This window comes from Drosophila navojoa, chromosome 4 (genome assembly GCF_054131105.1).
Source record: "Drosophila navojoa isolate 15081-1374.11 chromosome 4, UAZ_NAV_1.0, whole genome shotgun sequence".
Lineage (NCBI taxonomy): Eukaryota > Metazoa > Arthropoda > Insecta > Diptera > Drosophilidae > Drosophila > Drosophila navojoa.
The window spans coordinates 1,518,044-1,541,797 of record NC_142892.1 but is presented as its reverse complement, the minus strand read 5'-3'; the positions used below and the strand labels follow the sequence as shown (position 1 = coordinate 1,541,797).

The window sequence follows — 23,754 nt, the reverse complement described above, 5'->3', positions numbered from 1 at the left end:
CATCGAACTAATCGAAAAGAGAAGAATGTTGTTCATTTAATCCCTTTAGCATATCCCATTTTATTTGTAACAATTAACTTAATTTTAATAATTATCATAATAATAACAATATATATAAATCATTTATTCTTGTTCATCAGTATCCCATCCAGGCTCGGGGCATTGGCTGCAACGGCTCTCATTTATCCCGTAACCCAGGCAATGGCCACCAACACATTCACAGCAGCCATCGTGAAACCACCTGTAGCTAGCTGCACCTGTCGCCTGGCAAGTTTGTCGACACTTATTCCAAGAAGTGCACTGGTCCAGATATAAAACTGTACAATTGCGCGTCACAGGTTCATCGTCGATTTCATTGCTGTTTTTCGGGAATGTGTGCACATGCCAATCGTAGGTGTAACCGTCATTTGGTGACGATGTTAGTGCCTCGAATAACGCTGTTGCTCCATCAAAATCCTCCACATGCGACTTCTTAGACATCTTAGCCATGTCGCCACGTATAAGCTGGATGGAGATCATCATCGCCAGCATCTGTATGGCTCCTCTTTGTATCGATTTCATTCTATGAACAAATTCCTCGTTATTAGTGGGTTGTGTTTTATATGGATATTGCACACGGATGATGATGAACTCCTGCAAATTATTGATGCTGCGCAACAGGTAATTCAGGATCAACAGAGCATCTGCTCGCCTACCTAAGATTTCAACAAAAACATTTGCCAAACATTAGTGCTGTAAAACGACGTTCTTGTTAGCAAAACAAAAATAAAAAGAATACAATGAAATGCCAATCGATAAGTACCGTCGATAACTTATACAATAGTATACACAAAGTCTTCTCTGATTATTCTGCCATTTTGTATTCGGCGTCCGGCCAGCAAAATAAAAACGCAGTAAAACTAGGTGTTGCAAAATTTAAATTTTTTAATTCGAAATAATAAAGTATGTCAGACTATCGCTCTCAATCCCGTGGAGGAGGCCGCGGTCAGGACTATTCAAATGACGACGATCCGCCCATGTCGCGACTTTTCATAATATGTAACAAAGCACATACCGAAGAAGATTTTCGAGAAGCTTTCTCACCTTACGGCGAAATCGAGGATATTTGGGTAGTTAAGGATAAGCATACACAGGAAAACAAAGGTATTGCATATGTGAAATTTTCAAAAACGTCTGATGCGGCCAAGGCCCAAGAGCAGATGAATGGCAAAACTATTGGAAAAACGGACAGAACCCTCAAAGTGCTGGTTGCCGCAAAGTAAGTGACCTGGCATAAATTTTTTCTCTTGCTGAGGTCAGCAAAAATTGTAAAATTTGTCATAATTTTTTGCAGTCGGAATCAGGGCTCGAATAAATCGGAAAACGAACAGGAAAAGTATGTGCGATTGTTTATTGTTATTCCAAAAACCGCCACCGAGGACGACATACGGGATGAATTTGCTCAGTGGGGTGAGGTGGAAAACGTCACAATTGTACGGGAAAAGAATAATGGTAGTCCCAAGGGTTTCGGATACGTCCGTTTCACAAAGTATGTATCCACTAATAGAGACATGCGATGATCATGTCTAGCCTGTACATAATTAATTTATGAACATATATATTTTTATAGATTCTATTATGCAGCCGTGGCATTTGAAAATTGCTCATCGAAATATAAGGCCGTCTTCGCCGAACCCAAGGGCTCCACACGAACACAGCGGGATCAATATGGTCGCCTCGCTGATGATAGTCCAGTGTATCCATCGGGACGTGGGGGCGGCGGTGGCTCGAATTATAATGGTGGCAGTGCCGGCGGTAGTGGTGGTAGCTTCAACAACGATTGGAATGTATCGGTCAACAGTGATATGTCCGCATTTCTACGAATGCAAAATGTGCCTGTGCCTCAACCCACGTGCTTGGAAGTAACTGTCAGTAATTGTGTCAATCAAGATCAGCTGTGGCGTCTCTTTGATATAATACCTGGATTGGATTACTGTCAAATTATGCGCGAGCGTAAGCGGAAATAATATAAATATAATCATGTATTAATATGCATTGCTTTTTAGATGGTCCACGCACAAATGAAGCTGTGGTCGTATATGATAACCCTGAAGCAGCAATATATGCCAAGTATATGAAATTTTGTCAAGGTATTCCTAAGGTAATTTACTAAATCAAAATTTTATTTCTATAGGGATAAACTGCATGGGCTGGAATATCCCATGGGTGAACGTATAATTGTCAAGGTCAACGGCATGAGTTCTGCTCGCATGGACACTTCATTCATAGACAGTAAGAAATGGTTGCGAAAATGTATGGTTATTTTATTAACCTCTTGTCATTCTAGAGCGAACTAAAAAGGATGCGATATGCAACGTACCATTGCCGCCAACACAACCACTGGCATCGCCAGATGCACAAGTTGCGCAGCGACTGTTTATTGTTCTGTCAGCGGTATGTAGTATGTTTAAGTTGATTTCTTCCTCATATATTTATATATATTTGGCAATTTTAGAATCTACCCCACTCGATATTGAAGAACATATTCTCCTGCTGGAAAGGATTGATCGATGTATACTTGTTGCCCAACAAGAATTGTGGATATGTTAAATACTCGGAACGTGACAGTGCGCAAAAGGCAATAAGCGTACTAAATGGAGCTGAAATTTGTGGAACGAAAATCAAGGTCATGGAAGCGGAGGAGCGCAGCGGCTCAGATGGTGATGATAGCGGCAGAAAGCGGTTGCGTCGCAATTAAGTAAGTAACTCTTGAACAGAATTAATTCTCGTATCCAATATGAATTAATGTAGCCATAGTTTGGAATTCATCAACGGGTAATGAGGTAAGTTTTTAGCTTGTAGTATAACAACAAATCAGAAAAAAACTAACTGCTTTTGCTGCATACGAAACGCAAACTAAATAGACTTTCGCATATTTGTTCAGACTGTTCTCCGCCTTTCTTTATTACAATTAGTTACTACCGATCTGTACTTAACTTAAACTCTACATACATTCAGCGATTTGACCGATCGAACGTACATAATAAGAAAAACAATTTTTATCTTTCTATTTCCACAGACCCACTGACAACATTTGTACTTAACAGAGAACATTATGTACGAGTAGTTTACAAAACAAAAATAAAAGAAAAACACAACAACAAGAACAAGAAGAACAGTTCAATTATAAACAGTTCAACTGACGCAAGAACCGCCAAAAAAAAATAAAAACACTACGGAATCAACCAATACCAGAAACAAAACCACACAGAGCGAAACAGACACGGAATACGGAAACAAGAATTACCAACAACCAACAAAAGAACCGTACAATTATTGACCTGTTCCAAATGCGATGTAGTACTGAGGACCCACATAATAAATATGTATGTATGTATATCATATATATATAGACCAGACATAAACGGAGCCAACGAAACCGCAATGATTGTTTAAGAACTACTAACGGGACTATTGTATCAATCGCATTACCGTTACTCAAAACCAAGAAACTATATACATAAACGAACTCTTTGTACAATTTACTAACGTATTACGACAAAGATAAAAATATATACTATTTATACATATATACGGATTGTAGATTTTCGAATAGAAGTCCAATATAATTATTACCTAATAAAATTATAAATACTTTATGTAAAGCCTTTAAAGCGATATTAATAAACGAAATTACCAAAAGCATTGGTGGCTTTTTTATTTAAATATTATAAGTTACACATATGGTTGTTCGATAAAATGATACATTTTTGATAGTCGCTACACTTGCAAACTGGTTTAACGAGTAGTAAGCAAAGTGGAACTTGATTCACGGCTCATATAAAGCAAATTAGTTACTCATGAATTTTAAACCTTCGCATAACAATGAAATTTAAATATCAGTAATTATAATCGAAATCGATTGATTAATTTCTCGTCCCGCTATATTTTCGAAAACGGTGCTCTCGAGGAATCGATACAATAGAGACCGATTTCTCCGATATATTTAATTGACAAGCGTCAGCCCTGAAATGTCAGTCAACAGCTGTTCACAAGACGCTGTGTGCTTTACTTCAGTTGCTACTGCCTGAGATTTGTAAATTGTCTCAAAAATATTGTTATTAACCGTGAGCTAGAAATTATAAAAAATCAAAGATGGATCCAGCGTTACTTCGCGAGCGCGAAGCGTTCAAAAAAAGGGCTATGGCCACTCCCACGTAAGTGCACTAATCGAGACATGGTAAAAATTATTAACAATTTTTGTTGTATTCACAGTGTGGAGAAGAAAAACAGAACCGAAAGAGCTCCTCCACCTCCAAGTAGAGATGATTCCCAAAAGAAAATGCGGCCGCCGACGGCACCAAAACTGGATGCATCCACGTAAGAAGCAATTATTTGCAGTTTGCAATCAGAGATTTTTAAATGAAAGTTCTTGCAGATACAAAACGATGTCAGGAAGCTCTCAATATCGATTCGGTGTGTTGGCCAAAATAGTCAAATTTATGCGCACCCGCCATCAGGATGGCGATGATCATCCACTAACCATTGAAGAAATACTAGATGAGACCAATCAGCTGGATATTGGTCAATCTGTGAAAAATGTAAGTTAATAAATGTATATGATTCACTGTACTAATCTTTTTTGTCTCTTACAGTGGCTCGCCGGGGAAGCGCTTAATAATAATCCCAAAATTGAGGTCACACCCGATGGAACCAAGTTCAGCTTCAAACCAGTATATAAGATCAAGGATGGCAAAAGTCTGATGCGACTTCTAAAGCAACACGATCTTAAAGGCCTCGGAGGAATATTGCTGGAAGATGTGCAGGAATCCTTGCCGCATTGTGAAAAAGTTTTGAAAAACCGAGCAGCAGAAATTCTATTTATTATACGTCCCATAGACAAAAAGAAGATATTATTCTACAATGATAGAACCGCAAATTTCTCGGTGAGTAATAAGTATATGTTGCCTTAAAATATTTAACTAATCGTATTTATCGTTTAGGTGGATGAGGAATTCCAAAAGCTTTGGCGCTCTGCAACTGTTGATGCAATGGATGACGCCAAAATTGATGAATACCTTGAGAAACAAGGTGAAAACTTATATTTTAGTTTATTGAACAAATATCTAATTCATTGTATTTTGCAGGCATACGTTCGATGCAGGACCATGGGCTGAAGAAGCCTGTGCCGAAACGCAAGAAGGCGGCCAACAAAAAGCGCCAGTTCAAGAAGCCCAGAGACAATGAGCATTTGGCAGATGTTTTGGAAACCTATGAAGACAATACCCTAACCCAAAAGGGTGCCAATCCTACATAGATAATAATGAAAAACACTGTCAAAACATTTATAACATAAGTAGAATTATTTAAAAATACAGTAAGGAATTTATACGCATGTACTGAAAGATTATGTCAAATCATTTCAAGTGGTATATCAAAGTGTTAAAAACCTTTCATTTAGATTTATGAATGTTAGTTATCTGCCCTAGGTTTTGCATTTAAAAATATAACTTGTCGAACAAGAACCATAGTTAAAAGCAAAACTGTGTAATCACATAACAGTATATTTGTGTACATTTGCATCCGTGTATGTGTATGTGCTGGTTTTTGCTTGTGGTTGCAATCGATAAATTGGCCGCGTAACAAAACAAATGCCTCAGTCGATGCCAAAGCGACCCCCAAGCAGGTTGCAAACAGCACGTAGAGGAGAAATTACCATTGCGCTACAAACCGGGAATCAAGAAACCCGTTTTGAGCTTTTTCTGTTTTAATTTCTTGAAAATCTATTTTAGTATTCGCTACGCGTTTCAGTGTGCAAGCATGCGGTGCGCGGCGTTGGCAATGGTAGCGCTGCTGGCCTTTGGCTGGACGCCAGGTCCGGGCGATGCTCTGGGAGCTGAGTAAGTTAAAGCAGCTTTAATGTATAATTATACATGGTATAAATATATAATTAATGATTAACTGCTTTAATTGTAGCGATTTGGTATATGGCTACGAGTGTAGCAAGGGAATATGTCGAAAGGTCGAGCTGAGTGAGGAAAATTTCGCCTCGGCTATTAGTTTGCCCGTTTGCAGGCTGTTCTGTGGCAGCGACATTGGCACTCTCTGGCCCAAGCCAACGGGCGTGGTGCAATTGGAGCCGCTGATGCGACAGGTGGACGTAGCCAATATTGAATTCCAGATGCCAGGTACAAAAGACAATCTGTGGAAGTCAGCGGAACAGCGTTGGCTAGACCTGTTGGAGGCGAAGGTACCGAATCCCAAGATCCTCAAGAAGGGCGGCTACCAATTAAATATTATAGTCAATACTGCGGACGCAGGGGCACCAATGCGTCTCCAGCTGAACACGGACGAGAGCTATGCACTGAGCATAGGATCGAATAGCGCTGGTCAAGTGACGGCCAATATTACAGCTAACAGCTTCTTTGGAGCACGTCATGGCTTGGAGACTCTGAGCCAGTTGATTGTCTATGACGATATCCGCCGGGAGGTGCAAGTGGTGGCCAATGCCTCTATAGCGGATGCACCTTTCTACAAATGGCGTGGACTGCTGCTGGATACCTCGAGAAACTACTACTCTGTAAAAGCCATCAAGCGAACATTAGGTAGGCGTCTTCAGCGGTTCCACCTGGAATCCACATACAACATCTTTTCCATTTATCACACCTTGTAGATGGCATGGCCATGGTCAAGCTGAACACCTTCCACTGGCATATCACGGACACGCACAGCTTTCCACTGGAAATCAGCAAGCGGCCAGAGCTCTCCAAACTAGGCGCCTATTCACCAAGCAAAGTGTACACTCACAGCGATGTAGAGGATATAGTGAGTTATATATTTATATATATTGTACTGAAATCAGAGCTTTAGCTGGATGTTTTCGTCTGCTATACAGGTGGAGTATGGACGCGTTCGGGGTATACGCGTAATGCCAGAATACGACAGCCCGGCGCATGTGGGCGAGGGCTGGCAGCACAAGAACATGACGGCTTGCTTTAATGCACAGCCTTGGAATAAATATTGTGTGGAGCCTCCATGCGGTCAGTTAGACCCCACTGTGGATGACATGTACAATGTGTTGGAAGACATATTCAGTGATATGTTTAAGCTTTACAATCCTGATGTCTTTCATATGGGCGGCGATGAAGTATCCGTTGCTTGCTGGAACAGCAGTGCAAGCATACGCAACTGGATGCTGGAGCGTGGCTGGAATTTGAAGGAGGAAGATTTTATGCGTCTGTGGGGCCATTATCAAACGGAAGCTCTCAGTCGTGTGGATCGAGTGGCCAATGTGTCGAATACTCCCATTATTCTGTGGACCAGCACACTCACCGATGAGCGCTACATCGATCAATATCTGGATCCAGTGCGTTATATCATACAAATCTGGACTAAGGGCAATGACAGAGTGATCAAGAAGATATTGAAGCGTGGTTATCGCGTCATTGTATCGAACTACGATGCCTTGTATTTCGATTGCGGCGGCGGTGGCTGGGTAAATGACGGGAACAATTGGTGTTCACCCTATATTGGCTGGCAGAAGGTCTATCAGAATGATTTAGCTAAAATTGCGGGCGATTATCAACATCATGTGCTGGGCGCCGAGGCTGCCATTTGGTCAGAGCAAATCGATGAGTACACCGTGGATAATCGCTTCTGGCCACGAGCCAGTGCCTTGGCCGAACGTCTGTGGTCGAATCCAACTGAAGGTTGGCGACAGGCCGAGTCGCGATTGCTCCTGCATCGCGAGCGGCTGGTCGAGAATGGCATCGGAGCAGAGGCACTGCAGCCGCAATGGTGCCTACAGAACGAGAACGAATGTCCCATTGATGCGTATGACCTATAGTCTTATATATACTTGTAAATCTGTAGCAAGAGTTCTGTCAACTGTACAATTTATTATACTTATAGATATGCTCAATGCAGCGAACGGCTTTGGCTTAGCCTCTCCCTCGTTGCCATCGTCCTGCTTTGTGCCTGCAATAAACAACACTTGAAAGTGTGCGAGTGACTCGTCGTTTAATAAATTTATGAGATTTGTTTTACTCTAAATGAAATACAATTATGTATATTAATATATATAAGTATGTATATAAGTTATTTCTAAAAGCATCCCCAGTCACAGATCTGAGTATATATGCATTGGTAATTTACTCGTTCCAATCCTCCTCGTTGCGTCCAAATTTATATACGATGCTGCCAAACAGAATGAAAACATTTTGCAAAAGTAACGCGACGCCAAGACTTGTGTCCTTTTTATCTATAATGATAACGTCTAAAATAGTATTTGCCTTTTTTTTTTTTTTGTTTTGCTTTGGCTTACCATTGTTTATGAAGTCATCGACCATTACCCAAACGGCCGCGATAATAGACGCAAATCCAATGACAAAGCCAATAAGAAGCCATATCTTGGCGATCCTTGCGCCCGACTCGGAGGTGTTATCTTCTGAAATCTAAAAACAAACAACAGTAAATGACTCATTTTCTTTGTGTGTAAGATTCATATACATATGTATATGTATGAATATAGAAGTCTGTTATCTTACATGCTCGCCTTTGACTGTATTGATCATGCAGAAGCTAATTGTGCCAAATATGCCGATAAATACATGTCCTGTTGTGATTTGATGCTGTCCATCCCCAGCCATGGCATCGATTATTATCCACCAGCCTGTGAAGAACTAAAGGAAAACCAGACAATAGTTAGGCAATGCGCATTAATTTTTACACTGGATCTGCCATACCAGCAATCCTGCAACCAGCGCAGCATTTTTGTTCCTTGATGTTTCAGATGTGAACCAATCTCTAATATTTCCTAGCAAAGCCATTCTAAATTTCGTTTAATGTTTTTCCTAAAAAAAAAAACAGTCACACAGAGTTATCTTCAAGGCAGACGCACCTGTACGATTTATCGAATATATCGATATACTTGAACTTCTGCATATTTGAACTAGTAACGCAACAGCTGACTTTTGATCAATTTTGCAGGTCTATTGGCAATAGGTGACAACTCTGACTCTAGCACGTGCGACTCCAGCGGTATAAACAACATTTATTTTATTAAATATGAAGAAAAAACTAGAGGAAACATCATCAGACGAGGAAGAAAGTGTTGCCGACGATTCAGAAAATGAAGACGAATTGGATTTAGCGGGCAGCGCAACAGAATCTGACGAAGATGACGTGGATGAAGATGAAACCACGACGTTGCAGAAGAAAACAAAAGCCGAATTAATTGAGGAACAAATACACAGTAAATACGAACAGCTGAAAGGAACACGACTATATGTACGATTCCCACACAAGCTTCCACTTGATAGCCAGGAATTTGATGCGAAGGTAAAATCTCTTCATCCGCTAATAACAAAGGCCGCAAAGCCACGGCAAAAGCACGCACGGTTTTGCCTCGTGGAATTCAAATCCAAAGAGGATCGTGATACAGCTCTGGCAGAAATTAAGGTATCAATCGAAAGTGATGATGCTTACAAGGGTATCTTCATTTCGGTGCCGAAAACCGATTCCGAAGAGTTTGTAAACGAGCTGGTGGCACGCAAACAACAGTCTCTAGAAAAGAAGAAATCGAAAAACCTGTTGAAGCGAGCAAGCAAACAGGTGCAGCGCAAGGAAATCTTCACATCATCCGTGGTGATCACCAATCTACCCAAGACGACGTCAGTGGCACAGGTGCGCAAGCTGTTCGAGACTGCTGTCGATATACAAATCAAGCCAGGCAAAGGCAAATACCGCGACTCGAGCGCTGCAACGGTCACTCTCCCCACGACCATGGATGCTCGTAATGCTGTCAAGCGGGAGCTGAGCATAGGAGGCACCAAACTGAATTTGCGATTCCATACGCAGCAGCAGAAGAAGCGAACAGGAAAAAACCTAAAACGCAAGGCAAATAATGGGGAATCACGTCAACTAGCAAAGCAAAAGAAAGTGAAACGGACTATAGAGGCGGATTAATAAATAGTTAGCAACTATTTAATTTAAAAAAAGTATATATGTACTATGTAACTAAACTTTTATAAAATTGAATTAAAATTTAAAATAAACAAAAAAAAAATCATGCCGTTTAATAGATGTTAGTACATGGATATACATAAATATATCAGAATGAAAGCTCAATTAAATTTTAAAATATTTATTATCGTACACGATATACAATACAAACATATGTAGCATTAGGTATTTCTTTTTATATTCATTTAATAAGCCGAGTTTCGAGTTTTACTGGATATACATAAAGTTTGTTCACTAAGCCTATATATATATACACATATATAGTATATATATTTATGAGATTAATTTCTGCACAGAGAGGGAAATATGGGATCTCCAGTTTCGTATGTACTTCCAACAATAGATGTGTGTATGTTTGTGGGAGTTAGATAATTCATATGTGTTGTTCAGTGTCATCAAATACAAAATACTCAACATTCGCATATATATTTATATGTGTATATAAGATATATGTAAAACTCACAGTAAATGTTATTAGTTAATGCCAAATGATATCTGATATCCGTAATTGAAAACGGGGAGCTCCCAGAGGCAAAAAGAAACATCCGTTCATTCGCACATATTCATATATATGTATATACTCTATATCAATGCTTGTGCAGCTATTGATTTTTTCTTCTCAACTTTGACACGTACATTAATATTTATGCATATATATATATTGATAAAGTTCCTGAATGTTGGGAAAAGTAATCATCATTAATTATAAATTTATATATTCAAAAATGCAAAAGCGTTTTAGTATAATGCAAAACAATTATTTAGAGTTGACTTTACGTTTAGCTCGCTTAGTTATTTTTACGTTGAATGAGTTTGTTTTTTAGCTTTATAAAATGTTAGTTTTTCTTTTACCATATTTGTTTTGCTTGTTGTAAATATATATTTTCAATCAAAATCTTCTTTCCATTTTTCTTTATTCTTTAGACTACTTAACGTTTGCTTCACCTACAGCGACATTTCTTCGACAGTCTTCACATTAATTTTGCTGTTATTGTAGTACATACATAAATATACATATACATACAGACATATATATGCATATGAATATATTTATATAATATAGTATATTATAATTGGTTTTGTTTGTTTCTTTTCAAGCTGAAGGGCATTCAGATTCAATAAGGCGTTGAACATCCGCTGATAAAAAACTGCAGCAAAAATCGTGAATCATACGAACTGTATATTATATTAAATATATTCACATATATATATGTATATGGAGAGAGATATATAGATAGGTGTATATATAATTGATAAGGATTGAGTGTGCAGCCTGTTTTGAAACGGACAAATCTGTGTTTTTTTTTTTTTTGCTGTAGGATATTTTTGAAAATTTCGCGTTTTTCATAGAGATTATATCCGGGGGCTCTTTGGATAGATATACTTCATATTTTGTTCTTTTTTGTTTTGTATTACATTTGTACCCCGAGTTAAATTACGTGTGCAGCAGCCGATCTCTGGCTGAAGGTGAATTATTTGAGTTTTGATTTGTTGCGCTCGCCAAGAGCTGTTGATGATAGGGCGCTGTGTGTGCTGCTGCTGTTGTTGGTGGTGGTGGTGGCGGTTGAGCGGGTGGTGAACGCAACGGAATCGATGGCTGTACAAAGCGCACACGTTCGGCATCCGTGGCGGCGTTGTTCACAGCCGTTGCACCGGCTGCTGCATTGAACGCCGATGTGAACGCGTTGGCGGCTCAAAGAGTGTGGTAATTGCGCTCATTGCGTGCCTTGTAGAACTTGTAGGCGACCAATCCAATGGCCAGCAGACCCAGGGTTAGGACTATGCCTCCAATGAACGACGAGCCATCAAAGTGTCCGCATGGCACAGGCGTTGGTTTGGCCGTGGTGGTTGTCGATGGCACCGGTGTGGTAGTGCTCGATGTGGTGGGACCCACTGTGGTAGTTGTTATATTTGGAGCCACTGTTGTGGTGGTGCTGCTTGTAGTGATTGGAGCTGGAGTTGTTGTTGGTTTGGTTGTGGTTGTGGAAGTTGGTGGAGTTGTTGGAGTAGTTGGAGGTGTTGTAGTTTTTGGAGTTGTGGTTGGAGTAGTCGGTTGCACTGTGGTTGTTGACGGGGTTGTGGATGTAGTCGGAATTTCAGTTGTAGTTGTATTGTTGTCATCTGTCACTGGTACTGTTACAGTGGTTGCCGCCTCGGTAGTGACAGTCGTTCCCTTTGCTAAAAACAAGAGAGAAAAAACATACAAACACACGCATGCGAAACAGTTTTAAAGTAATTCAACTTGGCTTAATAGAAAGTTCTTTATGTTGAAATCTTCTTCAATTACGTCTCGCATCAAAATGTACGAACATATACACTGACACGCATATGCTTGCACACAAATGTATACATACATGCCGACGAGTGTGGCATTTAAAATTCCAATACACTCTTACATATACATATGCATTTATAAATTTGTTGTTCAGTGCAGGCACTAGCGCAAACACACACTCACACAAGCACATACGTAGTTGAATGAAATTCGCTGTGGCAATTGCTTACCTTCTTCTCCGCCTGTTACCTGACAACGATATGAACCAAACAGTCCCACAAACAGGCACAAGAGCAAATATTTGGCTTGCAGCTGCATTATTACGTTTTAGTCGTAAATAGCTTGTTTACTTCTTTCGCAGTTTTTCAATAGAACTGTGGGGTTTCTTTTGACGTGTGAGTCAATCTTCCGCTGTCAAAAGAAAAGTCGGTGAAAAACCAAAATAAGCTAAGGCAATCTAAAGTATGGCAACATTTTGTACGAGTCTACTGTAATCGGTGCAAATGTAATTACATATACCTAATTATGAATATTGCTCGGTATTTAACTTACCAACAAAATCGGCAAGGCGCAATCAACGAATGATTAATAAAAATCCAATCGAACAAATCACGAACAGATTTTTTTTGTAGTAAGAGTACAGAGTTGTACTTGCAACGATTGCAATTTCTATCGATTAACGATTGCGTATCCACTTTTGTAACACAGTCGACGGTCACACTAGTCATTCACACACACTGACTCAGACACTGGCTTTTTCAATTGCTTTATGGGAGCGGATTTAGATAAAAAAAGAAACGCGTTAATATCGTGCAATAACCAAAAATGACATCTTACGTACGTGCTATGTACGATTTTTCTGGTGAGCCCGGATCATCAGAACTATCCATATCCACCGGCGACATTCTAACTGTGACCAGGAGCGATGTTGGCGAAGGTTGGTGGGAGGGAAAAAACAGTCGAGGCCAAATTGGGCTCTTTCCAGCGGCCTACGTGGAAGTGATGTCCGCTGCTGAAGCGCGCCAGTTTACCACTGGCGGAGATACAAACGCTACAGCCGCTGCCAGTGGTCAGCCCTTCGATCCCTTCGATATGCCGCCACCAGCGCCAAGATACGACCAAACAGCCGATGACGACAACGATAGCATTTGGACAGATAGCGAGGACAATGAAACATATTCTGAGATAGCGCCACCAGATGGTAAGATGGGGGGAGTGACACGCAGTAGCGGGCTGACCCATTCTGCCAGCGACTACGACAACAGGCATCTACCTGTTGCTCCCAACGAAGATGGCATCTCGCTTAGCTCCGCAGCGGCAGGTGCGAGTGCTGGCACGATTAAAAAGGGCATGTTTGCCAAAAGTTCCGATTCCTATATACTCGGCCTGTCTAGCAACAAGGAGAAAATACCAGAATGCGAGATGGCGTACATAACACAATTAGAGGATTCCATCTACCAATGGACACAAAACCATTCGCCTTATTCCGTTGTTGTGGCTAGTCCCAAAAAGGAGTCAAAATTCAAGGGCATGAAGACGTTCATTGCCTACCAGCTGACACCAAGCTTTAATAATATCTCCGTGAGTATAGCTGAATTTTCCATTTTTATAAAAGTGCCCTGAAGTGTGTTAGTGTGTGTATGTATTTGCATATGCATATGTAAATACATATGTATATAGCTACTGATAACACAAACCAATAAGTTGCAGATCTTTTGTTTATTTTTTCCAATAAGAAGTGTGACGAAAAATTTCTTTTTATAAGTTTTTTTTTTTTAATATAAAGTTCTTAGTCAGATTGTTTGTATATAAATTTATTTGGTGTATAATTTTATATATTTTATTACTGAGCAACACATAAAAAAAGTTGAAATGTTATTGTGCAAGAAACTTGTTATTGTGCAACAAGTTGCTTTTCTTACCAAACTCCAATTGGACACTTGACGAAATTTGAACTAAGCGAACACACATTCTTATATGATTTAGAGGCATCAGTTGGAAAACTGATTGCTAATGCAGGAATTAAATTTACTTTATCTAAAGATAAGTTGTTATACGAGCAGATTAGTTGATTAAGGGTAATAAGGCAGTCGCTATTAATTATTTGCTCCCCACAGTTTGTGCCATATTATGTAGCTTAGTGTTTGTATATAAGGCTGCAAGTTGCAGTTGAAGTTGCGAGTTCAATTGGGGGCAAGCATCGAGGGCAGCTGACCAACTGATTGCCCACTCTCTGCATGTGTGCGTTTATTTGTTTGTTGTTGCAGTTGCTGCTACTTTACACATACACACACACCCTATGACTCAGTGCTCAAGAGCTGTGTCACAATTTCGTAATTGAATTGTTGTATCTAATCTAACATGGAATACAATTCAGGTATCACGTCGCTACAAGCACTTCGATTGGCTTCATGAACGATTGGTGGATAAATTCTGTTTGATACCTGTGCCCCCGTTGCCGGACAAACAGATCTCCGGTCGGTATGAGGAGCAATTCGTGGAGCATCGGCGTGTACAGCTGCAGGAGTTTGTGGATTGGGTCTGCCGGCATCCGGTCATATCGAAATGTGAAGTGTGGTACCATTTCTTGACATGCACCGACGAAAAGATCTGGAAGTCGGGCAAACGGAAAGCCGAACGTGATCCGTATATGGGCGTTAACTACTGTTTGGCCATCTCGCCGCCAGACAAGAATCTGCTGCACTCGAAGGTGGATGCCCAATTGGAGAGCGGGTCACAGTTCATACACAGCATGGATATGGCTATACGCAATTTGAATAACATTGCCAATGATATGGCCAAACGTTCGCTAACCCAAAGTAAAAAGGAATTCCAACGCATCGGCGACGGTCTTTCAGATCTAGCCAAGTCGTTGAGCATCGACGAGAGGCGTGCACCCACCCGGAACGGCGTGCCTCTGTCGGAGAGTGTGGGCCGCATTGGAGGCATTTACATTGGCATCGGTCAACTGTTTGGTGATCAGCCGAAACAGGATTGGATACCGCTCTCTGATCGGTTGCATATCTACAGGTGAGTGAAGGGTTAAATAATGCTGTCTGTGCAAGCCAATTAATAATTTATTTCTTTTTTTCAGAGGTGTCTTGAGCTGCTTTCCGGATATATTCTCGACGCACAAGGGAGCCATACAGAAGCGCAAGGATTGTGAGCGTTCGACGGCCGAGGGCAAGATGAGCAATGCCCAGCTGCAGGACGTGAATCGCCGCACAGATGTCATCTCCTATACGGTGCTAGCCGAGCTGACCCACTTCAAGTCCGAGCGAGATACGCATCTGAAGCAAACGATTCGAGCATTCATTGCCGAGCAAATTAAGTTCTATCAGGCCGTTGTGGCGCGACTACAGGAGGCGCATCGCCAAATTGAATAGGCAATTGAGTTCTCTGATCTGGATATAGTATATAAATTTATATAAATATATCATATCACGATATCACGTTCAGTCGGCTGGGAGCACAAGCAAACACGTACACTAAATAAGCTGAAAACAACATTCGCACGCGCGCATTTCAAATGCTTTACACAAATCGTAATACAACAATGGAAACAGAAAACTAAAAATTCTTATTAATTAAACTTTAAAACCTAATCAGTAATCTTGTTTGTAAGTGAAAAGTTGCGTATTTATACAAAGAGAAAGGAAAATTTAACATTTATATGCATATATCTATACACCCAAACTACAAATATAAACATATACATATATATATATTTATAAACCCACGAAGCAATGTCATTTTTGAGTTGTATCGCCCATAACTAATCCATAAACTAAGCTCGAACTCTATAAATGTATATAAAAATGATTAATCAATTTCTGTATTAAAATCGTAGTGCCCGATTAATGACTCAATCTACTGTGTATATATATAATTATATATTATTTTATGCTATATACAAAATTAATCATCAATAACATTAATAGTTGCGATATCAATTACTCATCAAACTTCTCCGCTTGTTGCCAGTTTTCTCTTAATGTAGAACTAGTTTATCCATATCAGCTGAGTCAAACAAACTTATTTCGAAAATAATTCTGTCTTGAATTTTCAAGGATTATGTATATTAAGTTAATAGCGTTGAGCTCTCAGGCCACTCTTAGGTCTACAGATTTGAGTCTTCTTCGATTTCAACCCAATCTTATGGACTCTACAACGGATCTGTATGCAATAGGAACAAAGGAATAAGGAACCTGGCGTAATTCAAAGCTCCAGGACATCTGAAAAGACACAAACTTTGCTAAACTTCTCGAATTACCAGGTCTGTTATATATATATATATATATATATATATAACCTTACTATTCATATAAAACCTTTTTTAACCGTATGCAAATTCAGGCTAGAGTTCAAAATTTATGGCCTGGCATGACCTAAAGCTCTTCTAAACGTAAACAAAAAATATCCAATAATTTAATATAATATATAATAATATATTCGATGGATTAGACACCGCCCGCAGCACCATTAAGAAAAAGTCAATTGTTTATTTTTGCTATTCAGTTGCCTTTATCAGCGAAATTCTCTAAAGGGGTTTTCCACTTTATTTTTCATGTTTTTGCTTTTGCCATTTCTCGTTTTGTTTTGTTTTTTATAAATCTTTTGTGATTTTCATTTTTGTTGATAAAAAAACATAAACGTAAACATATATTTTTATATGTAAGAAGATTGCACAATTTTTGTTTTTTAAAGGATTCACTTTGATATATAAATAATAAGCATAATAATAATAATAATAATAATAATGATAATAATAATAATAATAATATAGGGAAGGGAAAACATTCTTTTTTGTTGTTGTTAGCTTTGCTCATGCGGAATGAATATAAAAATTGTTGCTTTCTTTGCCTTTTAGCGCTGCGTTGTAAAGGGTTCAAAGAGTTGGGAAAGGTTTGGGTTTAGGGGCGTGGCTGAGGGCTTTAGGAGTCTCTTAGGGTCTTAATAAGTTTAATACATCTAGATAAAAACGCTATATACACACACACTTGAGTTAATAATAATAATAATAATCATAATCATAATCATAATGATAATAATAATAATATAACGCAGCTTGGGTTAACAATAATACAATAATTAGGTTTACTTTTCTTGTTGCTGTTTTCATTTGCCTCTGCTTCTTACTTGTCTCATCTACAATATTTTGTTTTTATTTTTTCCTTTTTAGTTTTTTTTTCTTATTTTTTTTTAACAAACTACCAATAACAAATTTTTACTAATTTTTTTTTTTATGTTTTCCTTGCTTTTTTGTTTTAATTATTGTTGCTTGCCTTGTTTACCTTGTTGCTGTGTTTTTGTTTTTTAATATTTTATATGTTAATTTAAGGATTTTTGTATTCCTTAGCAATTCCTTGCGTTAAAATGGCCTATACGTTCCGCCTCTACATTCCAAGTACAGTTATCATTATTTATGCAGTTATTTCTATATGATTTATGTTAATATGCAAGTGTTTACTTTGGGTTAAATGTTGCCCTCGAGTCGCTCCAGTCGGCCTAACCATAATCGCCCGAGTACCGCCCATGCTTGTTGCTGTTGCTGTTGCCATGCACTGCAGCAGCTGCTGCTGCCGCGGCTGCCGCCTGTGCTGCCTTTTCGGCGAGCAGTGCGGCCTTCTGTTGCATGTACGGATTGAAGTGTTGCATGTACATGGAGGCAGCAGCTGCTGCAGCATAGTTATTCGCATAGCTGTTGCTGCTGCGCTGGTTGCTGTTGTTGTTGCTGCTGCTATTATTGTTGCTGGTACTGCTGCTGTTGTTGCTATTGTGATTGTTCCAATGTTGCTGCTGTTGTTGTTGCTTGTGATGCTGCTGATGTTGATGATGATGTTGCTGCTGCTGCTGCTGCTGCTGCTGTTGTGATTGGTGTTGGTGGTGTTGCTGATGCTGCTGTTGCTGTTGCCAATAGCTTTGTTCGCCCATGTAGCCTGCATCTGCAGCAACAGTAGCAGCCGCAGCAGTAGCATCATTCTTCTGATACAGATAAGAATTGAGTAGCTGATGATTGCCTTGGAACATGTTCTCCATGGCAGCAGCAGCTGCTGCCGTTGGATAACTATACTTGTTGCTATTATTGTGATTATTTTGATTGTTTGCTGCTGTTGCTGTCAATCCCTGTTGCTTCGCTGCTGGTGCTGGTGCTGTCGCTGTTGGTGCATGGTAATTGCAGCCATTGCTGTGGTAATCTAGCTGTTGCTCCTCGTAGCTGTTGCTGTTGCTGCTGCTATTGTTATTGTTGTGGTTATTGCTGGCCATATTTGCCGCCGCTGCTGGCTCCTTATGAGCCCGGCTTGACTGTCATTCGCCAGTTGCCGTCACCGTCGTCCATTGCCAAGGGCTGGTGTAGCCCTGCTTTGGATTGCTGTTTGAGAATAAAAGCATATTTATTAGCAATCAAAGAGCAACATTTCAACTTGATTGCTATCACACACTTTTCGAATGGTCAAACGAATTATTTTTAAAAACTCTTCTATCGCCTATATCTTGATCTTCGAAAATTTGAACTTTCGAACTCGTTTGAATTTCTTTTATCGATTGACAATCAAATACAAAATATCGAAACTTGAATTGACATTGACTTAGTTTATCAATTATCGATTTAGTTCGATTCAAAAATGATTGTGATTTGAGCTGGGATTCGTATTTACCTGCCAAAGAGTGGATGCCACAGCGCCGAATTGGCATCTAGTCCGGCGGCGCCACCTGCTGCTGCAGCTGCGGCCGCAGCCTCTGCCAAATGTTGCTGGTGCTGCACCTCGTGGGCCAACATGTTGCCGCGTTTGCGCTGCTGCTGCTGCAGCAGTTGCTGTTGTTGCAACTGTTGCTGATGCTGCTGCTGTTGTTGCGACTGCGACTGGGATTGCTTGGCATGCTCGAGAGGATTGTAGGTGACGCTGGTCTTGCTGCTGCGCAGCGTGCGCCCGGTATTAGCCTCTTTAGCCAACTCGAGCGGCGATTGCTTGTGCATTGGATTGCGACGCAGGGCGTCGAAGGGCACTTGCAACAGTGGTACCATATTGCTTTCCGGCTCCAGCAGATTGGATAGCGACTTGCAGGTGAGCCGCGGCTTGTGCTCTGCGGGCTGCTGCGGGGCAGGCGTTGTTGCAGTAGGCGTGGCGGGCGTGGCAGTTGGGGCAGGCGCAGCAGGCGTTGCCTTTGGCTGCTGCTTATTGAAGTCGGGTATGTGCAGCGGCGCGGCATCCGCAGGATCACGCCTCGCACGCTTATGCTCCATATGCAGTTCCTGTGATTCCTTAGGCAGATGTTGCTGCTGCTGCTGCTGCTGTTGTTGCTGAAGCAGCTTATGCATAAACGCCAGCTCCATGGGATTGGAGAAGCCGTTGAAGGCAGCCGATGAGGGCGTTTGCTTGGTTGGCGTCTGATCCTGATCGCTGGCGTTGGATTTCTGCTTCATGCAATGCTTATACAGCTCATCCAGGTGCTGCAGCCCAAACTGACTGTTGTACAGAGGGAGCAGATTGCTCATGAATTTGCGCTGCAATCCCAGGGGGTCCTTGAGGGTCTTGAAGAATTCCTGCGAGAGTTGGCCGAAGTAGGGCAGCCAGAGCATCTGCTGCAGCAGCGCCAGCGTTGTGGCATTCAGCTCCTGCGACATGCTTGAATCGGCGGCTGGCGAGGATTGAGGCACTGCAGCGGAGCTCGCTTTGGCAAGCAGCTGCGTGGGCGGCGCTGGAGGAGGCGGCGTGGCTTTCGGAGCAACTGCAGCAGCATGCTTCAGCAAGCTAGGAGTAGGACTGGGACTAGCAGCTGCTTTGCTGCTCTGTTGCAACGGTAACGGCAGAGGCAGAGGCAGTGGCAGCGGCAACGGCAACGGCAGCGGCAAAGGCAGCTGAGAACAGGGCGAGGCAGGGGTGACGGAAGCGGAGGCAGAGGCAGAGGCGGGCATATGGGCAGGCACAGCCAACGCATCGCCTGACTTCGACGTCTTGGAGGATTGCTCTGAATCGTTTTTGAGTATGGCCTCCAGCTGCTCCATGGTGACGACCAATATATTGGGATTCTGTATTATCTCTGGATAGGCGAATGCCTCCGGCAGCCGCAACTCTGGCCTGGTGGTCAGCAGCAGCGGTATCTCTCGAGCTGGCGATGCCAACACCGCGCCCAAACGATCCTTTGGCACTAGGATGGGATCGGGCACCTTCCACTGGGGGTTATTCAGGAGCATCTTCAGCTGAGTTAGTGCATCCGGATCCTTGTCCATTTTGATGGGCTTGGAGCGTTTCTTCAGCGGCTCCGCTGCGTCCGTATCCTCATCATCAATGACCACTGTGTGAAGTTTGTCCACGCTTCGCGTTGTCGTCGCCTTGCCCAGATCCATTGGTTCCGCCTGTTGTTGCTGCTGCTGCTGCTGGGCGTTGCCATTCAGCTTAAGAAACTGTTCGAATATCAGATGCTTGATCGTCTCCGAAGTGGTCTCCACTTCGGCTGGTATGCTCGTCGCTGGCATAGGCAGCATCTCTGGATCGGGCGATTTCGATTTCAGTATATCTGAACTGGAGGTCACCGCGCACTGGCTGCGCGACTCCGAGGGCGGGCACACCTCCTCTCGTTTCTTGTAGCTCAGATCTTTGGGCGTCTCATCCGGCACAGTGATGGATTCCAGCTGTTCATGCTCCTTGTCGGGCAGCACAGTTGCCACAGCATCTGCCTCCGTCTCAGCTTCTGGTTGCTTGTCAAAGCTATCGATGCCCAGGAAGAGCTCGCCATTGAGTCCTTCGATCTCGCCGGCCTCATTGAAGGACAGGCACTTGGGTGCATCGCTGCTGTCCATGCCCAAAATGCTGGGCAGCTCCTTGCCAGCGACCACATCCGGCACACAGAAGGAACTCAAGCCGGCAGCTCCACTGGCTGTTCCCTGCTGCAGCTGTTGCTGCTCCATGAGATTATCCTCGCAGCCGCGCTGCACCAAAGAATCAAGCAGCTCGGCTCCATTGCTGCCATTGTCGCTACTGCAGTTCTGCAGCAGATCATCAGCGTCGTCTAGCAGATCCTTGAGATGCTTGCTATTCGCTTCAAGGGTAGCATGATCTGCTGGAACTGTCTCCATTTCCGTCGCCGTCGCCGTCGACGCCTCCGCCTCCTCGGCGAGTGGCGCCTCAGCAGCTGCAACGGCTGCTGCTGCAATCGCTGCACCTGCAGCTCCCTTGGGCAGAAACAGACCCGTCTTGGGACATAGCTGCAGCTCCAGCGACGCAGGCGTTGGCGTGCGGGATCGAGTTGGTGATTGGGATCGCGATCGAGAGCGGGAGCGGGAACGTGAGCGTGAGCTCTGATATGTGGGCGTATTGGCGTTGCTGGTGCTGGTCTTTGTGGCCCTTGTCGAGGCATTCGTTTCGCTGTCGAGCAGTGCATCAAAGCAGGCTTCCGTGGACAGGTGCTGCTCGGACTGCTGCTGATCCAACTGTTGCTCCTGTTGTTCCTGCTGCTGTGGCGGCACAACAACTACAACATTCTCAATGACAGCCTGATCCTCCTGATCCTGGTCCTGGTCGTGATCTTCCTCCTGCTCTAGATGCTGTCGCTGTTGCTGTTCCTGATCCACTACAGTCCACTCCGGCTGCTGTTCAACCGCCTCCTCCTCCTCTTCCTCCTCCTGCTCAATGGACTGTTGCTGTTGCAGTTGCTCACGCTTGACCTTCAGCAAGGGCGCCGCCGCTGTGCTGTGGAAGAACTTGACAATACGAGTGGATGAGGCATCCGTGCGTGGCATTGAACGCCAGCCGTTCGTTGTCTTGGTCAGGCGTATGCGATTGCGTTTATCATAATCCTCACAGCGGACCTCCACAATGCGCGTGTCGTCCTGCTTGACCCACAGAAATATGGGATTCACGCTCGGCGTTGTCGGAGTTGCAGCTGCAGCTGAAGCTGGGGCTGGAGTTGGAACTGGTCCTGGAGTTGTTGCTGTCTGCCGAGCGGCTGGCGACAGTTTCTGACTTTGGGTGATTTGAGGCGTTGCTGCTGCAGCTGCAATTGCAGTCGGCGTAGCAGCAACTGTTGCCGTTGCTGATGCAATTGCTGTTGGTGCAGCTGCAACTGTTGATGCTGCAGTTGCAGTTGAAATTGCGAATGTTGCATTTGATGCTGTTTTGGTTTCCAGTTTCACAGCCGCCAGCTTTGCCCTCGGCTGATCAGGCTCTAGCTGCGACTGCGGCTGCAGCTGTGGCTGTGGTTCGGACTCTAGCTGTGGCTCCAGTTCCGGCTCAGATACCGGTACCGGTACCGGTACCGGTACCGATACCGCCTCTATTGGCTTGGCTGCAGGCAGTTCCACATTTGCTGCCGCGCTGCACTTTGGTTCCGTTTTAATGTCACGCAACAGATTCTTGTTGATGCGCGGTGTGTTGGCCACCTTTAGGTGACCAAATTTTTGCTTGGCGCGCGTACCCCGTGCACCGCCTCGACCGCGTCGACGACGCGTGGGCTGCTCCTCGAATACCAGGAAGATGTCGCGTGCGATTTTTCGACGCTCCGATTTTCTGTGGCACACAGGAGGCGCTGCATCGAATTCCTGTTTAACAATGGCTGCAGCGGCAGGAACGGCGCTGCTGCCCGCTGTTGTGTTGCTATCATCATGGTTACCGTTAGCCTTATCGCCGTTGTTGTTGTTGTTGCCAGTATTACCGTTAGCTACACATTCACTTGGCCTGCAAGTGTTCCTTGGCATTTTACGACCGGCCGCTGGTGTGCCACAATTGCCACTATAATTAATCTTCTACAACGATTGTCATTTTATATTTTGCGTACATATAGTGCTTAATTTTTTTTTCTTGTTCGCTTTTGCCTTTTACACCGTATGCTCTTTTTCTTGCACTTCTTTCTTATTGGAATTTTTTTTGTTACTTTTGGCTGTGTGTTCGCTTGCTGGGTGTATCTTTACAGCAGTTGTGGGTTATTCTCCAGCATCTCTTGCATTTTGTGCATTGTTCCAGCTGCGTGCCTAATTTATTTAACTATCTTCACTTTATATGCTTTGCCTGTGCAGCTATGCGCTGTGTGTTTTACGTTGACAAAATCAATGAATTTTGTATATGTACTACCTCTGCCTCTGCGCGCAGTGTGACCGAACTTCATGTGGTATCGAAATCGATACTTTGAATACCAGTTTATGGCGCCCAAATTTGATTTAAGTTCAGTCGTAATAATCATAAGCATATTTACGTAAGTTTCTATGGCGTTTGCTAATGAGTTTTCTTAAGATATTCTTATTTGATTAGCCTGAATAGTGAAACTTACTTTTTCTTACTTAAATATCTTAAAGTAAGAATACAAACATTGCAATATAAGCTTCTTATATGTAATGCTCATCTTAAATCAGGAACCTAGAGAGTATATTTCATAAGGGAAAATATTTTCAAAATAAAAAAGCTCAGTTGAGATGGAAGTTGCTTTTAATTATCTATATAATTGTTTGATTTATTACTTTTGTTCTCAAATGAATTATGAAT

At 42.4% G+C, this 23,754-nt stretch overlaps 9 protein-coding genes across 11 annotated transcripts; 5 read left to right on the top strand and 4 right to left on the bottom strand.

Annotated features, from left to right (window-relative positions):
• Positions 1–35: 35 nt before the first annotated feature.
• srw (shrew) lies at positions 36–768 on the bottom strand. The gene has a single exon (XM_018111248.3). It carries the CDS (start codon positions 559–561, stop codon positions 124–126), a length of 438 nt encoding a protein of 145 aa, XP_017966737.1. The 5' UTR covers positions 562–768; the 3' UTR covers positions 36–123.
• Positions 769–816: 48 nt separating this feature from the next.
• Positions 817–3,681, top strand: LOC115563130 (RNA-binding protein 45). 2 transcript variants are annotated; one of them, XM_030385628.2, is made up of 9 exons: positions 817–1,258; positions 1,334–1,528; positions 1,610–1,992; positions 2,046–2,109; positions 2,174–2,271; positions 2,327–2,433; positions 2,495–2,737; positions 2,791–2,822; positions 3,059–3,681. In XM_030385628.2, exons 1-7 carry the CDS (start codon positions 945–947, stop codon positions 2,735–2,737), a joined length of 1,404 nt encoding a protein of 467 aa, XP_030241488.1. In that variant the 5' UTR covers positions 817–944; the 3' UTR covers positions 2,791–2,822; positions 3,059–3,681. The 2 variants fall into 2 exon arrangements, with proteins under 2 accessions (XP_030241488.1, XP_030241487.1); XM_030385627.2 differs by lacking the exon at positions 2,791–2,822 and having other exon boundaries at positions 818–1,258.
• A 299-nt stretch (positions 3,682–3,980) lies between these two features.
• TfIIEbeta (transcription factor IIEbeta) lies at positions 3,981–5,522 on the top strand. The gene is made up of 6 exons (XM_030385613.2): positions 3,981–4,196; positions 4,255–4,359; positions 4,418–4,580; positions 4,635–4,925; positions 4,983–5,070; positions 5,127–5,522. Exons 1-6 carry the CDS (start codon positions 4,135–4,137, stop codon positions 5,294–5,296), a joined length of 879 nt encoding a protein of 292 aa, XP_030241473.1. The 5' UTR covers positions 3,981–4,134; the 3' UTR covers positions 5,297–5,522.
• A 111-nt stretch (positions 5,523–5,633) lies between these two features.
• On the top strand, positions 5,634–8,010 carry Hexo1 (beta-hexosaminidase 1). The gene is made up of 4 exons (XM_030385610.2): positions 5,634–5,879; positions 5,956–6,584; positions 6,653–6,804; positions 6,875–8,010. The coding sequence occupies exons 1-4, from the start codon at positions 5,800–5,802 to the stop codon at positions 7,823–7,825; spliced, it is 1,812 nt and encodes a 603-aa protein (XP_030241470.1). The 5' UTR covers positions 5,634–5,799; the 3' UTR covers positions 7,826–8,010.
• LOC108650957 (transmembrane protein 50A) lies at positions 7,980–8,887 on the bottom strand. The gene is made up of 4 exons (XM_018100310.3): positions 8,724–8,887; positions 8,526–8,660; positions 8,303–8,432; positions 7,980–8,239 (listed from the first exon to the last, which is right to left on the bottom strand). Exons 1-4 carry the CDS (start codon positions 8,805–8,807, stop codon positions 8,130–8,132), a joined length of 459 nt encoding a protein of 152 aa, XP_017955799.1. The 5' UTR covers positions 8,808–8,887; the 3' UTR covers positions 7,980–8,129.
• Positions 8,888–8,953: 66 nt separating this feature from the next.
• Positions 8,954–10,017, top strand: LOC108650948 (uncharacterized). Its single transcript, XM_018100297.3, has one exon. The coding sequence runs from the start codon at positions 9,046–9,048 to the stop codon at positions 9,943–9,945; it is 900 nt and encodes a 299-aa protein (XP_017955786.1). The 5' UTR covers positions 8,954–9,045; the 3' UTR covers positions 9,946–10,017.
• A 1,377-nt stretch (positions 10,018–11,394) lies between these two features.
• vsg (visgun) lies at positions 11,395–12,971 on the bottom strand. Of its 2 annotated transcripts, XM_089259848.1 has the most exons (4): positions 12,830–12,971; positions 12,508–12,688; positions 12,052–12,180; positions 11,395–12,018 (listed from the first exon to the last, which is right to left on the bottom strand). In XM_089259848.1, the coding sequence occupies exons 2-4, from the start codon at positions 12,593–12,595 to the stop codon at positions 11,696–11,698; spliced, it is 540 nt and encodes a 179-aa protein (XP_089115974.1). In that variant the 5' UTR covers positions 12,596–12,688; positions 12,830–12,971; the 3' UTR covers positions 11,395–11,695. The 2 variants fall into 2 exon arrangements, with proteins under 2 accessions (XP_089115974.1, XP_017955797.1); XM_018100308.2 differs by having other exon boundaries at positions 11,395–12,180.
• Positions 12,972–13,081: 110 nt separating this feature from the next.
• SH3PX1 (sorting nexin 33-like protein SH3PX1) lies at positions 13,082–16,146 on the top strand. The gene is made up of 3 exons (XM_018100288.3): positions 13,082–13,858; positions 14,655–15,307; positions 15,372–16,146. Exons 1-3 carry the CDS (start codon positions 13,103–13,105, stop codon positions 15,661–15,663), a joined length of 1,701 nt encoding a protein of 566 aa, XP_017955777.1. The 5' UTR covers positions 13,082–13,102; the 3' UTR covers positions 15,664–16,146.
• Positions 16,147–18,322: 2,176 nt separating this feature from the next.
• Positions 18,323–23,384, bottom strand: LOC108650368 (uncharacterized). The gene is made up of 2 exons (XM_030385609.2): positions 18,937–23,384; positions 18,323–18,650 (listed from the first exon to the last, which is right to left on the bottom strand). Exons 1-2 carry the CDS (start codon positions 22,971–22,973, stop codon positions 18,587–18,589), a joined length of 4,101 nt encoding a protein of 1,366 aa, XP_030241469.2. The 5' UTR covers positions 22,974–23,384; the 3' UTR covers positions 18,323–18,586.
• Between the last annotated feature and the right edge of the window lie 370 nt (positions 23,385–23,754).

What these genes read in the sequence shown, in the direction of transcription:
- LOC115563130 (XM_030385628.2), top strand. Translation starts at nt 945, where the DNA reads ATGTCAGACTATCGCTCTCAATCCCGTGGAGGAGGCCGCGGTCAGGAC. An exon ending in CTGTCAAATTATGCGCGAGC is followed by an intron (nt 1,993 to 2,045) that starts GTAAGCGGAAAT and finishes ATTGCTTTTTAG; the next exon opens with ATGGTCCACGCACAAATGAA. An exon ending in TGTTTATTGTTCTGTCAGCG is followed by an intron (nt 2,434 to 2,494) that starts GTATGTAGTATG and finishes TGGCAATTTTAG; the next exon opens with AATCTACCCCACTCGATATT.
- TfIIEbeta (XM_030385613.2), top strand. Translation starts at nt 4,135, where the DNA reads ATGGATCCAGCGTTACTTCGCGAGCGCGAAGCGTTCAAAAAAAGGGCT. An exon ending in AGGGCTATGGCCACTCCCAC is followed by an intron (nt 4,197 to 4,254) that starts GTAAGTGCACTA and finishes TTGTATTCACAG; the next exon opens with TGTGGAGAAGAAAAACAGAA. An exon ending in CCAAAACTGGATGCATCCAC is followed by an intron (nt 4,360 to 4,417) that starts GTAAGAAGCAAT and finishes AAGTTCTTGCAG; the next exon opens with ATACAAAACGATGTCAGGAA.
- SH3PX1 (XM_018100288.3), top strand. Translation starts at nt 13,103, where the DNA reads ATGACATCTTACGTACGTGCTATGTACGATTTTTCTGGTGAGCCCGGA. An exon ending in CAAGCTTTAATAATATCTCC is followed by an intron (nt 13,859 to 14,654) that starts GTGAGTATAGCT and finishes AATACAATTCAG; the next exon opens with GTATCACGTCGCTACAAGCA. An exon ending in GATCGGTTGCATATCTACAG is followed by an intron (nt 15,308 to 15,371) that starts GTGAGTGAAGGG and finishes TCTTTTTTTCAG; the next exon opens with AGGTGTCTTGAGCTGCTTTC.
- srw (XM_018111248.3), bottom strand. Translation starts at nt 561, where the DNA reads ATGAAATCGATACAAAGAGGAGCCATACAGATGCTGGCGATGATGATC.
- Hexo1 (XM_030385610.2), top strand. Translation starts at nt 5,800, where the DNA reads ATGCGGTGCGCGGCGTTGGCAATGGTAGCGCTGCTGGCCTTTGGCTGG. An exon ending in GGCGATGCTCTGGGAGCTGA is followed by an intron (nt 5,880 to 5,955) that starts GTAAGTTAAAGC and finishes CTTTAATTGTAG; the next exon opens with CGATTTGGTATATGGCTACG. An exon ending in AGCCATCAAGCGAACATTAG is followed by an intron (nt 6,585 to 6,652) that starts GTAGGCGTCTTC and finishes CACACCTTGTAG; the next exon opens with ATGGCATGGCCATGGTCAAG.
- LOC108650368 (XM_030385609.2), bottom strand. Translation starts at nt 22,973, where the DNA reads ATGCCAAGGAACACTTGCAGGCCAAGTGAATGTGTAGCTAACGGTAAT. An exon ending in TGGCATCCACTCTTTGGCAG is followed by an intron (nt 18,651 to 18,936) that starts GTAAATACGAAT and finishes ATTCTCAAACAG; the next exon opens with CAATCCAAAGCAGGGCTACA.
- vsg (XM_018100308.2), bottom strand. Translation starts at nt 12,595, where the DNA reads ATGCAGCTGCAAGCCAAATATTTGCTCTTGTGCCTGTTTGTGGGACTG. An exon ending in GGTAACAGGCGGAGAAGAAG is followed by an intron (nt 12,181 to 12,507) that starts GTAAGCAATTGC and finishes TCTTGTTTTTAG; the next exon opens with CAAAGGGAACGACTGTCACT.
- LOC108650948 (XM_018100297.3), top strand. Translation starts at nt 9,046, where the DNA reads ATGAAGAAAAAACTAGAGGAAACATCATCAGACGAGGAAGAAAGTGTT.
- LOC108650957 (XM_018100310.3), bottom strand. Translation starts at nt 8,807, where the DNA reads ATGGCTTTGCTAGGAAATATTAGAGATTGGTTCACATCTGAAACATCA. An exon ending in CGCTGGTTGCAGGATTGCTG is followed by an intron (nt 8,661 to 8,723) that starts GTATGGCAGATC and finishes GTTTTCCTTTAG; the next exon opens with TTCTTCACAGGCTGGTGGAT. An exon ending in CGATGACTTCATAAACAATG is followed by an intron (nt 8,240 to 8,302) that starts GTAAGCCAAAGC and finishes TTATCATTATAG; the next exon opens with ATAAAAAGGACACAAGTCTT.